The sequence below is a fragment of the Natrix helvetica genome, assembly GCF_964273705.1.
Source record: "Natrix helvetica genome assembly, chromosome: 7".
Classification (NCBI taxonomy): Eukaryota; Metazoa; Chordata; class Lepidosauria; order Squamata; family Natricidae; genus Natrix; species Natrix helvetica.
This window is the reverse complement of record NC_138558.1, coordinates 2958479-2974285: the sequence shown is the minus strand read 5'-3', so window position 1 is coordinate 2974285 and position 15807 is coordinate 2958479. Positions and strand designations below refer to the sequence as shown.

General features: G+C 47.7%; 1 protein-coding gene across 1 annotated transcript in view; it reads left to right on the top strand.

Moving 5' to 3' along the window:
• Positions 1-15446, top strand: part of FBXO41 (F-box protein 41) — a gene marked incomplete at its 5' end in the record, with an annotated part of 32238 nt that extends 16792 nt beyond the window's left edge. The window contains 7 exons of the mRNA XM_081960370.1: positions 2121-2236; positions 4076-4228; positions 10170-10265; positions 11056-11174; positions 12263-12421; positions 13583-13698; positions 14740-15446. Coding sequence (XP_081816496.1) covers positions 2121-2236; positions 4076-4228; positions 10170-10265; positions 11056-11174; positions 12263-12421; positions 13583-13698; positions 14740-14802 — 822 coding nt within the window. The 3' untranslated portion in view covers positions 14803-15446. The remainder of the gene's footprint in view (positions 1-2120; positions 2237-4075; positions 4229-10169; positions 10266-11055; positions 11175-12262; positions 12422-13582; positions 13699-14739) is intronic.
• Between the last annotated feature and the right edge of the window lie 361 nt (positions 15447-15807).

Here is a 15807-nt window from a genome sequence, read left to right as displayed (position 1 = left end):
TTATCAGCTGCCTTTGGAGTCAGACATCAGTGGGGCAGAAGAACAGCTGGAGCCTGTTCCCAGTGTGCGCATGCGCAGAGTTGCCAGATGAAGGGAAAAGCTAAAGAACAGGGGTCGACTTGGGAGTGAGGCCACAGGTGGATCATGAATGGGCCCTCCCAGAGGAATTAAAAGGGGAGCGAAAGGGGAGTGGAGTTTGCAGGAGTCAATTAGTTCGCTTCATTGGTTCATGACTCTCCGAGACTCCTTGCTTAAGTTCTGCAGAGATCGGCCTGGCAGCTCTCCAAGCCAGATGAGGTCTGTGACCGTAAATTCTCCCTTGAAAGACTTTGCTGGATGTGAATGAGCAGAATTCACAGCCAATTAATAAAAGGGGTTTTGTCAGGACAAGGAGTTCGCTTCAGGCTCTTGGGAAGCCTAGGTGGAGATGCAGCTCACAACAGAGCCCCAAATCTCTGTGAGACAGTGGTTCAGTAAGCTTTGCCCCATTTTACGACCTTTCTTGCCACGGTTGTTAAGTGAATCCCTGGAGCTGTTCAGTTAGCAACATGGTTGCTAAGGGAATCTGGCTTCTCCATTGACTTTGCTTGGGAGAAGGTCTCAAAAAGCAATCACATGACCCCAGGATACAGTCCTAAATATGAGTCAGTTTGCCAAGCGTCTGAATTTTGTTCGCATGGCCGTAGAGATGCTGCAACGGTCGTAGGTGGGAGAAAACAGTCATGCATCACTTTTTTGAGTGATGTAACTTTGAACGGTCACTAAGCAACGTGTTGTAAATCGAGGACTACTCGTATCAGTTTATTGTGGTTGCAAAGCAGGCTCATGTGCTGGAGGCCATCTCTCTCTTTTTTCTGTAGTGTCTTTGCATAATAGCGGCTCTGATAAGACATTTAATCTTATTAAAGATTACTGCGAAGTGTACAGTATAATGAGCCCAGAACACACCGTTGTAGTTGATTGATTGGAGAGTGTGGGCTCCTGCCTGAGGCAATCTATGTGTTAGATTGGGTAATGGAGAGGCACACACAGGCTTAACATTAACCACAGTTCTTTATTAGGTACCACAAGTGAGAACAATCCAGCGAAGGTTGAATCTGACAGCAGCCCTTTTATAGGGAGCTGTCAGACCCTTCGACCAATAGGATTAAACCTCTGTTCCCGCCGGAACAGAGGACCTTGGTGGAAACCACTGTAGTTAGAACAAGTATCTAACATTATGATTGGTTGTTGGATATAAAAGGGGTGTTTCCCTTTTTCCCGCCTTTTTCCCCCGCCTTTTTTTCCCGCTTTCCCCCCGCCTTTTCCCTCCCCCGCCTTTTTTCTCTTCTGTGTACTCTGTATGCTGTTCTGTAATTTACCTCACGATTTACCTCATGAATCGACCAATAGGATTAAACCTCTGTTCCTGCCGGAACAGAGGACCTTGGTGGAAACCACTGTAGTTAGAACAAGTATCTAACATTATGATTGGTTGTTGGATATAAAAGGGGTGTTTCCCTTTTTCCCGCCTTTTTCCCCCGCCTTTTTTTCCCGCTTTCCCCCCCGCCTTTTCCCCCCTGCCTTTTTTCCCTTCTGTGTGCTCTGTATGCTGTTCTGTAATTTACCTCACGATTTACCTCACAATGAAGCGATGTGCCTGACTCTCTTGTTTGTTATATATGTACACATGGTCTTCGATTTACAACAGTTCACTTAATGACCATTGGAAGTTACCCCATCCCTGAAAAAAGGGACTTGCAACCATTATTTCACACTTACAACCATTACAGCTTCCCCAAGATTAAAATTCAGACTCCTATTTTTGACGGTCGCAACATCCCGGGGAATCACTTGATCGCCCTTGGCAACTTTCGTCACGCCAAATCAAGGGGGAAGCCAGATTCCCTTAACAACCGAGTTACTAACTTAACCACTGAAGCTATTCACTTAACAACGGTGGCAAGAAAGTTGGTTCAAAACTCACTTAACATAGGTCTCACTTAGCAACAAACATTGCTCAGTGGGCTCAATTATGGTAGTAAGTCGAGGACTACCTAAAAATGTGAAATATATTTATTTAGAGAAAACTACAATTTCGTGCCGGCGTCTCTGACTCCATTTTTGTTTTTCTTCCACAGTTCCTGGTCATGTTGTCACAATGGTGCACCCAGACCCATTCTCTCACCCTCCAAAATCTCAAACCCAGGCAAAGGGGGAAGAAGGAGACGAAGGAGGATTACATGAAAAGCACACGGTGAGGAAAAGTGCAGCCTTCCAATATCTGAAGAAGCAATGGGTGGAAACTAATCAAGGAGAAAAGCAACCTAGAATTAAGGAGAAGTTTCCTAATAGTTAGAACAATTAACCAGTGGAACTCCTTGCCAGCAGAAGTTGTGGGTGCTCCATCACTGGAGGTTTTGAAGAAGAGTTTGGACAGCCATTTGTTTGGAATAGTGTAGGGTCTCCTGCTTGAGCAGGGGGCTGGAGTAGAAGACCTTCAAGGTCCCTACCAACTGCAATTCTGATTAGATCGATAGAAAGTGGGGAGACTGGTCGTACCATCCAGTGGCCCCTTTTTTCCTGGGTCAAGAGAGGAGCTACTGACATGTTCCAGGCCAAAGACCATCAGCCACTGCTGTTGGCACAGAGACAGGGCACTAGTTTTGGGGGTCCTGGCAGGGGCACATGGGTCTAGGGTTTGGTGTTTCCATTGGGCTTTCGTTTTAATGGGATTATAGGAGGGACGTGGGGATTCAGTGGCTCAGATGCTGAGCTTGTCGAACAGAAAGGTCGGCAGTTCGGCGGTTCGAATCCCTAGCACCACATAATGGAGTGAGCTCCCGTGACTTGTCCCAGCTTCTGCCAACCTAGCAGTTTGAAAGCAGGTAAAAAACGCAAGTAGAAAAATAGGAACCACCTTTGGTGGGAAGGGAACAGCGCCCTCAGCATTGAGTCAAGCCTGCCACATGACCACGGAGACGTCTTCGGACAGCGCTGGCTCTTCGGCTTTGAAATGGAGATGAGCACCGCCCTCTAGAGTCAGGAATGACTAGCACAGATGTGCAAGGGGAACCTTTACCTTTAATGTGATTCTCCATTCCCATTGGTTCGCTACTGAGGTTCTTGGTGGATAGAGGGGCTGCAGTTCATCAATTGAAACTTAATAACATCTGGTACAACGATTCCCATCATCCCCAGCCAGCACAGCTCTCAGGTTCCACTAGGAAGGCTGGAATTTGGAACGAAGAGTTTTAACTCACTGTAGGAAATTCTTCTCCAAGGGTCATAGGAGCCCTGGAGTATTTCTCAGTTTCAGCATCTTTATAAGCTATATGGCCTGCATGCTGTTGGGGAATTCTGGGAGTTGAAGTCCACATGTGCTACCTGGGAAAATCTGGGAGTTGAAGTCCATGTGCGCTACCTGGGGAATTCTGGGAGTTGAAGTCCACATGTGCTACCTGGGAAAATCTGGGAATTGAAGTCCACATATCCTGTATAGGGAATTCTGGGAGTTGAAGTCAATGAGTGCTGGCTGGGGAATTCTGGGAGTTGAAGTCCACACATCTTAAAATGGCTGCGTTTGGAAAACACAGACTTAAATCACCCCTTTTCCAAATAAGTTGCATTAATATATTTTCCCCCCAATTGATAGGGAATTCTGGATAGGGAATTCTGGGAGTTGAAGTCCATAAGTGCTGGCTGGGGAATTCTGGGAGTTGAAGTCCACACATCTTAAAATGGCTACGTTTGGAAAACACAGACTTAAATCACCCCTTTTCCAAATAAGTTGCAATATATACGTATTCCCCCCCCCCCCACTTTTCTTAGCAATTGACAGTGTTATAAGTTGAGAATGTTGAAAATCAAACGCAGGGTTTTTCAAACACAACAGGCAAACAAATCAGGCTATGCATTACGCCCGTGGCTGATCAACGTAGTTGATCCTATTGATTTAAACCTTGTTTTTCTGAAGTGTTTTAATTTGCAGGAAAGGCTCACTAGCAGCCTCAGCAACTCCACAGAGCCATCTAACGAAATCGATTTAAATCATTTGTAACTTTCCTCTTCCTCTTTTGGGGATTTGTCTTGCTAGGGGATGCCTCGAAGCAGGACTGGAGTCCTTACTCAAAGCCTCCGGGAGTAACCTCTTGATCCTACGGGTTTCCCACTGCCCCAACATTTTGACGGATCGTTCCCTCTGGCTGGCCAGCTGCTACTGCCGAGGTCTCCAAGCTGTCACCTATCGGTAAGCGGGGGCCATTGGGGGACCTCCAACCAAATCAGAGTTTATCATCCCGTTTTGGTCACCACGATATGGAAAAGATGTGGAGACTCTAGAAAGAGTGCAGAGAAGAGCAACAAAGAGGATTAGGGGACTGGAGACTAAAACATATGAAGAACGGTTGCAGGAACTGGGTATGTCTCGTTTAATGAAAAAAAGGACTAGGGGAGACATGATAGCAGTGTTCCAATATCTCAGGGGTTGCCCCAAAGAAGAGGGTGTCAAACTATTCTCCAAGGCACCTGAGGGTAGAGCAATGGATGGAAACTAATCAAGGAGAGAAGCAACCTAGAATGAAGGAGAAATTTCCTGACAGCTAAAACAATTAATCAGTGGAAAAATTTGTCTCCAGAACAGAGGTGGGTTGATCCCGGTTAGGCCCGGATCCGGCGAACCGGTAGTAGTGATGATGGGAGACTCTACCTACGCGTCCAGATGCTTCTGCCCGTGCATGAGCAAACCGGTAGTAAAACAATTGGAAAACCACCACTGCTCCAGAGGTTGTAAATGCTCCAACACTGGAGGTTTTTAAGAAGAGGTTGGATCGCCATTTGTCTGAAGTGGTGGAGGGTTTCCTGCCTAAGCAGTGGGTTGGACTAGAAGACCTCCAAGGTCCCTTCCAACTCTCTTATTCTATTCTGTTCTGTTCTATTTCTTTTCTATTTCTATTCTATTCTATTCTATTGTAATGGGATTCTCTCCTTTCATGCCCTGTTCCTAACAGCGAGGACACATCTCTGCAAGTACTGTAGCTATTCAAGAAGACTGACATCCCTGCATTAGCTTCAACCAGGGCTTTTCAGATTTCAGATGCCTGGATTTCAACTCCCAGAATTCCCCAGCTGGTGTGAAGGAATTGAGCCAGAATAAAATAAAACCCTAGACCAGGGGCCTTCAAACTTGGCAACTTTAAGACGTGTGGACTTCAACTCCTAGAGTTGACAAGTTTGGGGACCCCTGTCCTAAATAAAAAAAACAGCCTCCCTATTGGTCTAATGTGGTGTAGGGGTTTCCTGCCTAAGCAGGGGGTTGGACTAGAAGACCTCCGAGGTCCCTTCCAACTCAGTTATTCTATTCTGTTCTGTTCTTTTCTATTCTTTCATTCTTATTTCTATCCTATCCTGTCCTATCCTATTCTGAGGAGAAGGACTGACCCTGTTTGGTTGACCAGCCTCAGGCCGAAGTAATTCCACTTTGACCAAGAAGGTCTTTCCAGCAAGATTGTGCTGGTGTAGGAAAAGAAGAGCTGATGGAGGAGTCAATGGTCGTGCAATGAGGCAAAAAAATATTGGAAAATGATCCAATCATGGTTAGAACAAATGGTGGGAGAACAAATTATGTTTAAACCAGAAACCTTTCTCCTAGGCATAATACCGGAGGGGTTTAAGAAAGATACACTCTATCTAATTATACATATACTGACTGCAGCGCGCATAACCTATGCGCAGTATTGGAAAAAAGAAAATACACCATCAGAGCTAGATATAATCAGAAAAGTCTTGCCCTGTGCAGAAGCAGATAGGCTCACTCTTGAACTTAAAAATAAAGGGGAATCAGAATATTTTGAAGTCTGGAACAGATTTTATGATGGGTAGAAGACAAGATGACAAGACGGGAACAAATGTACATATTGTGATTGGACAGAAGGATAGACAATGTATCAAGTAGTTTAATTGTCAATGGTTGAAACTAGCTGTATATAATGTGAATGTATGGTCACTCCGACTCCGCGGTATTGCATTGCTTTTAAATGTAAAAATAATAAAAATATATTAGGAAAAAAAAAAGGAATTCGCCTAGAGCCCTTACCTTTCCCCAACTTGCAAGTAGTTCTCCACTTAACAATCACTCGTTTAGTGGCCGTTTGTAGTTGCTGCAGTGGCGTGGGGAAAAAAGGTGCTTATGACTGTCACACTTAATGACCAATGGCAGCATCCCGATGGTCAATCAAAATTCTGACGCTTGGCAACTGGCATGCACCTTTGACGGTTGGAGTGTCCCGGAGGTTACCTGACCCCCTTTTGACAAGCAAAGTCCACGAGGAAGCCAGATTCGCTTAACAACAAGGTCCCTAACTTAACAACGGCAACGACTCGCCTAACCACGGCAGCAAGTAAAATAAAATGGGGCAAAACTCACACAGCTGTTTTGCTTTAGCCACGGAAATGTTGGCCTCAAGGGTGGTCGTAAGTCGGGGACGGCCTGTCTTGTGCTTTGGGACCAGTCACAATGGAACCGGGAGAAGGAGAAGATCCCCTCCCCCAGCCCCGTCAGTTCTGTTTTCAGCGCTGCAGATTTGAAGCCATCCTCCCCAGAGACGCATCTGAGCCCCCGGGGGGAACAACGGCGGAGTTGGCAGCGATGCCAACCAGACAGCCCTTGGCACCGCACGGAGAAGGGAGAGGCGGTGTGAGATAATCACAGCCTTTACTCTCTCCGTCGGGGCTGGAGAAGCAGCAAGAGAACAAAAGATTGGGGAGGGGGGGTGGCACCCACCTCGCCGGGGCTTCGCTCTTGGCAGAGTTGGCACTGCCAAGGAGACAGGCTCTCCCCAGTGGGTTGTGACGGGTGATTGTGGTGTCACGCTTGAAGGGAGACACCTTATAATTAGCCCAGCTGGAATCAGGCATTGAGACGGTCTCCGGGGAAGGGGGGTAAAAAAAAAGAGGGAGCAGCCCTCAAAACATAGAACCAAAGAATAACAGGGTTGGAATTGACCCTGGAGGTCATCTAGCCCAACCCCCTGCTCAGGCAGGAAATCCTGGCCCATACAATGGTTATCCATTTCCTTCTTGAAATTCAGACGCTTAACAACTGGCCTGTATTTAAGAGGGTTGTACAGTGGTGGGTTCGTACCGGTTCGTACCGGTACGGCCGAACCGGACGTGATTTGTCGGCCTGGGTAGCTGGAACCGGCAGCGGCCTGACACGCCCCCTATGGCGGTGCCATCTTGTTTTTTTAGTTTTGTGCACGCGCAGAACAATTTAATTGCACTTTGCGTGCAATGTGCATGAAACACAAGTGAACTAGCAGTAGTGCCTGTCGGAACCCACCTTGTGATTGTAATGTCCTGGGATCATGCGATCCCCTTTTGCGACCATCTCACAAGCCAAGTCAATGGGGGAAGCCAGACTCCCTTAAAAACCGGTTGTAAAATGGGGCAAAAATTCACTTAACTGTCTCTCTCCCAGCACAGGGGCTCAATTGTGGTCGTAAACTGAGGAGCACCTGTCCTGTGGTCGTTCTCAGTGTTTCCTGAGCAGGGGGTTGGACTAGAAGACCTCCAAGGCCCCTTCCAAGTCTGTTATCCTGTTTAGGTTTGATCCGTGATTCAGGCGTGGAAGATTATTTCAAATCCTCCACTCTTGCCTGTTTGCAACCTTCTCTGACCCATTTGCTGTGCCGTTGGGTTTCTGCCGGAGGAAATTAGCGGCATAGACAACGAGGCTCTTATCAAAGGTGGCCGCGGCGCAGCGCGAGCTCGAGGTGGCGTTCAGACATGACGCCGCTTCTAAGAATAGAGGGTGCCGGGGACACATCGCTGGCAGGAGAGAGGAGAGCACAGAACAATTTCTCCACTGCAGAATTTTCCAGAGCAGATGGTGTGAAAGGAAACACACAACACCCCTGGCATCTGTTGCGTTGGCATCTCTGTTCCTGCCATTCTTATACTCCAGCCAGCCTGGAGATTAACTCACTGTTGGTATCTAAGAGGGCATCGTGTGGACAAGCTGTTCTAGGGACCATCTAGTGCTTTCCTGGTCCTTCCTTGGCCACATCAGAGCTTTGGTGAGGTAGAACGTGGTTGTTGTGGCCCGCCAGTGGATCTGGCAGGAGATTCGGAGAGTGAGGAAGTTGGGGAGGAAGATGGGCCAGTCCTGGAGTCTGGGGAAGGCTCCGATGAGGGCTCTGTGTCGGAGGCAGAGAAGGGGCCAGGGCCATGTGACAGTTATGAGCTGCCTTCAGAGTCAGCCATCAGTGGGGCAGAAGAACAGCTGGAGCCTGTTCCCAGTGTGTGCATGTGCAGAGCTGCCAGACGAAGGGAACAGCTAAAGAACAGAGGTCGACTTGGGAGTAAAGCCACAGGTGGACGATGAATGGCCCCTCCCAGAGGAAAGAAAAGAGGAGCAAAAGGGGAGTGGAGTTTGCAGGAGACAATCAGTTCGCTTAATTGATTCCTGACTCTCCAAGACTCCTGGTCAAGTTTTGCAGATATCAGTCTGGCAGCTCTCTAAGCCAGATAAGGTCTATGACTGTAAATCCTCCCTTGAAAGACTTTGCTGGATGTGACTGAGCAGAAGTCACAATTAATAAAAGGGGCTAATTAAGGTCAGGGGGCAAGAAGGGGGAGTTTCAGTTTACCTTGGAGAGTTTCTTTTTAGCCTGATTCCCCTTATCTTAATGGCTCTACTTAAGTGTTTCTGTGGTCAGCTTTGTTACTTCTGTAACAGTCCTTAGCAGGGCTGCTCTGAGTTTTCCTTTCAGCTGGTGCTTTTGCCTGGGGTTTTCTTAAAGGGGGAAGGGATGGCTTGAGTCTCCTGGCACTATTTTCCTAGGTTTCTGCTGCTTTTGGGGGTGTACTACTTCCCACACTTGCTTAGCGAAGGAAGCCTTGGGCTCAATGGCAGTCATAAAACGAGGATTATCTTTTAATTCGGGTTTAACGGTCTGGCTGGGAGCAATGCACCGCATTAGATCTGTGGTCCTTCCAGGTGCAAATGCCCCATCCTCCACTCCCTCCCTCCCTCTTTTTCACTCTGGAGAGTCAGATGTACCTGCAGAATTTGGCAGTTTTCTAATCTGTCAAAATGACTCACGCCTTTAATTAAGGCCACGCCAAACAATTCAGGAGCCCCGGGGCTGGAGAGGCGGATGGATTTTTTCCCAGATAATTCATGCTTGCTTATTTTTAGGCTCTTCTGTAGCGTGGAATTGGGTCATGCAACACCACAAAAAAGCCCAAGCTAGTTTTATAAAGGTTGTTTCTTTTAACTGATTAATTGATTGATTTGCCACCTCGAAAACTGGCGGGGATGAGCGGGAATTTATAATGCTTACCTTTTTATGGCGATGTTGGAAGACATGTCCTTCTGGGTTCGGCTCCAAGTGGGGAAAAAAAGACACTGGAGACATGGAGGCTGCTTGGAAAGATGGTTTAATGGTGGACGGGACCACAAGGCTTGAGTTCCTGAACAGAAAAGGGGGATCCCATGCTTCCAGATGTTGGGTGAAGAAGAAAAGAGAGTGAGATGCTGGAAGTCTTGATGATTCTTGATAATTCCTTAATTAGGCTGTTATTTACTGCTGGATTGTTAGTCTGAGATGGTAGTTCCTTGATTGAGGTGTTGTTTATGGCTTGGTTGTTGGTCTAGTCTTAATCCTGGTGTTAATGGCTGTCCTATTTGTGTGTTGATTGTCATCAAGAAGGTAGTTTCATCTTTTTGATTCCTTTTCAGCTTTTTCATTGTCTCTTTTGAAAGGTGTCTAAGCATTGTTTATCTCTATGTGCCAGTTGATGGCCGATTTGTCTGAATGCCAAGCTTCCAAGAATTCCCTGGGTATTTTTTGGGGGGGGGGTTAGCTTAGTCTAGGATGCTCACCACCTTCCTAATGAAAGTGAAGTCTGCCAATCTGGTGGTGCAATTAAGGAGATTCCGTCATGTCCTCCAACGTCTAGTAAGCCTGGCTTATATAAACAAGTGCAGCCTCTGAGAACATACAGATCAGGCAACTGGTTGCAAACCAATTCTCTCCAACTCTGCCCTCGTTCTGTGATTTAAAAAAAAAAACCCAGACAAATATCAATATTCGTTTTCCTATGCAGCTCCTCTACCAGACCTCATCTGTGCCAACTTTCTAGAAGAAATAATCTATATATTTTTTCCCTTCTGTTTTCCGTTCCAGGAGCTCCACCGATCCTGTGGGCCATGAAGTCATCTGGGCCTTGGGAGCAGGTTGCCGAGATATCATCTCTCTGCAGGTGGCACCCCTCCACCCTTGGTAAGAGGCACCCCTGGACATTCACAGCAAAGGTGGGCTCCTACCTCTTCGGACTGGTTCAGCCGAATAGGTAGTAACTCGGCTGGACACGTGACTGTACCGGTTCTATCCCGGGCACCGCCATCTTTATTTTCTGTTCTACGCATGTGCGCATTTCAATCTTCATGGAAAACATGTATTTCCCCCTTTTTGAATGGTGTGCGCATCCCAGTCCCAGAGGGGTCCCAGAGATGGGCTCTTTTTGCCTTCCCCCAGCCTCCAGAAGCACTCTGCAGGGAAGGCAAAAATGCCCCCGTTTTTGTGAAAAACGGCCCGTTTCAAGCCCATTTTTTGCAAAAACGGGGGCATTTTTCCCTTCCTCCAGCCCCGCTGAAGCCTGCAGATCGTTCTTCAGGGCCAGGGAGGACAAAAACTTTGTTTTACTTACTGGGTAGTTTGCAGGCGCTCCCTTAGCTCCGGTGAGGCTGGAGGGCCACCCCCATCAAAACTTTTTCCTCCGTTTCAGTGGACGTGGCTTGGTGAGGAGGGTCATGTGACTGAGGGTTGGCCAGGCCCACTCAGTCACATGCCCCGCCCCCAATCTAGCCCCACCCACCGAACCAGTAGCCAAAATTTGTGAACCCCCGCCCCCCTGATTCATAGGTCTCCTCTTTTCTCTCTTGGACACCCGCCACCTCTGCTGTCTGGAGACCCCAGCTCCGGGGACCGGCTCTCTTCCTCGTTTGTATTTCCGTGACGTGATCTTCACGGTTATTTTCTTTGTCTCTCTTCTTTTAAAAATATTTTCCAGCCAGCAACCCACCAGGTTTAGCAACCGTTGCCTGCAGATGATTGGGCGTTGCTGGCCACACTTGAGAGCTCTGGGCGTTGGAGGGGCCGGCTGCGGCCTGCAGGGACTGGCTTCCTTAGGTAAGTCCAGATTTGGGACCTTTTCTGGGCCAGGAAGGAGGAAGGGAAAGATACACGGAAGGTGGCTTTCTCATGTCTTCAGGCTGACCATGGTTTAAGGCAAGGGTGGCCAAACTTGGCTACTTTAAGACTTGTGGACTTCAACTCCCAGAATTCCCCAGCCAGCCATTCTGGGAGTTGAAGTCTACCCTTCTTAAAGCATCATGGCCGGGGGATTCTAAGAGTTGAAGTCCACCTACCTTAAAACATGCCGGCTGGGGGGTTCTGGGAGTTGAAGTCCATCCCTCTTAAAGCCTGCTGGCTGGAGGATACTGGGAGTTGAAGTCCACCTACCTTAAAGCCTGCTGGCTGGGGGGTTCTGGGAGTTGAAGTCCATTCCTCTTAAAGCCTGCTGGCTGGGGGATTCTGGGAGTTGAAGTCCATCCCTCTTAAAGCCTGCTGGCTGGGGGATTCTGGGAGTTGAAGTCCATTCCTCTTAAAGCCTGCTGGCTGGGGGATTCTGGGAGTTGAAGTCCATTCCTCTTAAAGCCTGCTGGCTGGGGGATTCTGGGAGTTGAAGTCCATTCCTCTTAAAGCCTGCTGGCTGGGGGATTCTGGGAGTTGAAGTCCATTCCTCTTAAAGCCTGCTGGCTGGGGGATTCTGGGAGTTGAAGTCCATTCCTCTTAAAGCCTGCTGGCTGGGGGATACTGGGAGTTGAAGTCCATCCCTCTTAAAGCATGGAGGCTGGGGGATTCTGGGAGTTGAAGTCCATTCCTCTTAAAGCCTGCTGGCTGGGGGATTCTGGGAGTTGAAGTCCATTCCTCTTAAAGCCTGCTGGCTGGGGGATTCTGGGAGTTGAAGTCCACCTATCTTAAAACATGCCGGCTGGGGGATTTTGACCAGCTTAGTATGCAAGGACCGTGGCCTCTTGACCACCCAGGTGCAACATCCAGGCCGGTCAGATTCTCCAATGTTTTTTCTTGAGTTGGACAACCTTTTGTCTGGAATGCTATAGAGTTTCCTGCCTAAGCAGGGGGTTGGACTAGAAGACCTCCAAGGTCCCTTCCAGCTCCATCATCCCATTCTATTCTGTTTTCCCCCCTCTCAGCCCGCAATTGCATGCGGCTTCAAGTCCTGGAGTTGGACCACGTGACGGAGGTCAACCAAGAGGTGGCGGCCGAGGTGTGTCGCGAAGGCTTGAAAGGCCTGGAGATGCTGGTCCTCACGTCCACTCCGGTCACCCCCAAAGCCTTACTGCATTTCAACAGTGAGTAGGAGCTCAGGAAGGGGGAGGGGGGATGAAGGTGGGGGGTGTGATGGGACAGAGATGGTATGGCTGTGAAAAATAGGGGATGTAAATCTGGGTCAGCCACTAGGGGGTGGCAAAGAGCTGAGCCAGAGATGCCCAAACCTGGCCTCTGTAAGAGCTGTGGACTTCAACTCCCAGAATCCCCCAGCCAGCTCTTGATCAATGGTGTTATTAAAAACTGGCAGCCCCGTTAATCAAATAAAAGCACATCATTTATTTTCCATTTTGGGAGACATAGATAGTCATAGATAGATAGATGATAGATAGATAGATAGATAGATAGATAGATAGATAGATAGATAGATAGATAGATAGATGATAGATAGATAGATAGATAGATAGATAGATAGATAGATAGATAGATAGATAGATAGATAGATGATAGATAGATGATAGATAGACAGACAGACAGACAGATGATAGTTAGATAGATAGATAGATAGATAGATAGATAGATAGATGATAGATAGATAGATAGATAGATAGATAGATAGATAGATACAGATAAATAGATAGATAGAGATAGAGATGGATAAAGATATAGATGATAGATAGAGATACATAGATGATAGATAGAGATACATAGATGATAGATAGATAGATAGATAGATAGATAGATAGATAGATAGATAGATAGATGATAGATAGACAGACAGACAGACAGACGATGATAGATAGATAGATAGATAGATAGATAGATAGATAGATAGATAGATAGATTAACCAGATTAATTTATCAACTGCAGTGATTCACTTAACAACTGAGGCAAGAACAACATAAATCCTGGGCTCAATTGTGGTCATAAATCGAGGACCACCTGTATATATATATATGTATATATGTATATATGTATATATGTATATATGTATGTATGTATGTATGTATGTATGTATGTACATATAAATAATTGCTTGACTAAACTCTTCCTGCTGCATAAAGACCGCTAGGCCCTTGGTTGTGAGTTTTGTTTTTGTCTGTGTGTGTGTGTGTGTTTGTGTGTGTGTGTGTGTGTCAAAAAAGCCAAGATGGCGCCCAGAGTCATGTGGTCAAGGACGCCATTTTGACTTTTTTGAACCTCGCCGTCCGCAGTATCAAACTAGGTTCTCTCCCCTTTCAAGGTGTTTGCCGGAACCTGAAGTCCATTGTGGTCCAAGTTGGGATTGCCGATTACTTTAAGGAACCAAATAGTTCGGAGGCCAAGAAAATGTTTGATGAAATGATCAACAAACTCCAGGTATGAGGGATTCCCCTCCCCCACACCATTTTGACTTATGGATGGGAGCAGCGGGTGTCCCCTTATAACAGGCCTCCAGCCCTTCAGTCACAGGGACTAGAAACTTAGATAGTGCAACTGATGGGGATGTGTGGAAAAGAAGAGAAAAGAGGCCGAGAAAAGAAACACCTGAGGGCAGAGATTGAAGGCAGATGTTGTATTTCCAGCTGCTAAATTCTAAAAGGGGCTTCACCGGGTCACAGAGCTTGGTAGTTTTCTTGCAGACGTTTCCTGACCCAACTAGGTAACATCATCAGTGCTCTGTGGATGGATGATGTTACCTAGTTTCTTAATGAAACGTCTGCAAGGACACCACCAAGCTCAGAGAGCACCAAGGATCCCACAGTCATCACCCCCCTCCTCCTCCGCCTCCTCCTCCTCCTCCTCCTCTTCCTCCCACAAGCCACACTCCCTTATGGCACTGATGATGTTACCTAGTTTGGTGATGAAACACCTGCAAGAAAACAACCAAACTCAGAGAGCACCAAGGACCCCACAGTCGTCCTCCTCCTTTCCCCCTCCTCCTCCATCCCTTCTTCCTCTTCTCCTTGTCCTCCCCCTCCTCCTCCTCCTCTCTGCCAACCCATCTCCCTTCTAGCACTGATGACGTTACCTAGTTGGGTCATGAAACGTCTGCAAGAAAACAACCAAGCTCAGAGAGCACCAAGGACCCCACAGTAATTCCCCCCCTCCTCCTCCTCCTCCTCCTCCTCCAAACCCCACTCCCCTCTAACACTGATGATGTTACCTAGTTGGGTCATGAAGTGTCTGCAAGAAAACAACCAAGCTCAGGGAGGACCAAGGACCCCACAGTCCTCCTCTCCATTAGACCAGGGAGTCTCCAACCTTGACAACTTTCAGACTTGTGGACTTAAAATCCCAGAGTTCATCTCTGGGAGTTGAAGTCCACAAGTCTGAAAGTTGCCAAAAGTTAAAGACCCCTGCCATAGACAACCTTCCCTTTCCTTCCTCCTCTTCCTCCTCTTCCTCTTCCCTCTCCAGGCTTTGAAGAAGAGGCCGGGCTTCTCAAAAATTTTACACATTAAGGTGGAATCCGGTTGCTAACCTTGGTGAGGGACGAGCCCGACCGACCGTCGCTAACATCCCCGTTCCGAAAGACTGCCTGGGATTCGAACGCCGGCTTCCGTTGCTCCTGAACTGGCAACCTTGGAAGGCCATCTGATGCCTCCTCATTTTGGAGCAGGTCTTGAGTTCCGCAAGAGATGGGGGCTCCTTCTCCAGGCGGGAGGAGCCGAGGAACACCAGAGGTTGACGGTGCTACCGAAACTCACCCAAGACTGAGAAGAAGATCCGTCCTCCTGTCGTCTCCCCACCGTTTTCTCTCGCTCGCTCGCTCCGCTGGCAGAGGCGGCTGTGCGACCGCCTGCCTCCCACTGCCGCATCGTTTTCGTTCTCCTCTCCCGCCTAAATTTGGGACTGGTTTTCCGCCAGACGGCCGAGAACTCACCGGGACCAGGATCGTGCAGGAAAAATGGTTTTGGTAGTTCCTTGCTGGGGGGGGGGGACCCTCCTGCGCTGACAACACACCATCGTTTCCTGCCGCCCACCCTCTCCCCCAATTCAAAACTCCGCCACGGCAGGCCCCTGTCCTCTTGCTTGCTTTTTATATATATATATATTTTTCCCCCCAAACCGGCATTTATTTTGGATTTATTTATGTATTTTAAGGATGGGTGAGCTTCTACGGTGTAAAGGGACATGGATCTAACGCTAAAAATTTTTTAATTTTTCATTTTGAAAGGATAAAGCAGCGTATCCAGATTGGATATCGCTCTCTGCAGCGTGGGAAACGTTACGGAATACGGCTTAATGGAATCCACGTTTTTTCTGTTCTCCAAAGTGAACATTCACACAGGCACCTCTCTGCTTTTGAGCCGGGATGCTTAACCCCCCTCATCTTGGTGTAAAAAAGCATTTTGCAAGCATTCTGGTGGCCTCCTCTTATCTTCTATCAGTCACTTCATCTTTTCTGAAAGACTGTAATAAATCGGTGTGTCGTCATCGTCGTCCCCCCAGATAGCAGCTCCAGCAAGGGGACCCCTGAAATTT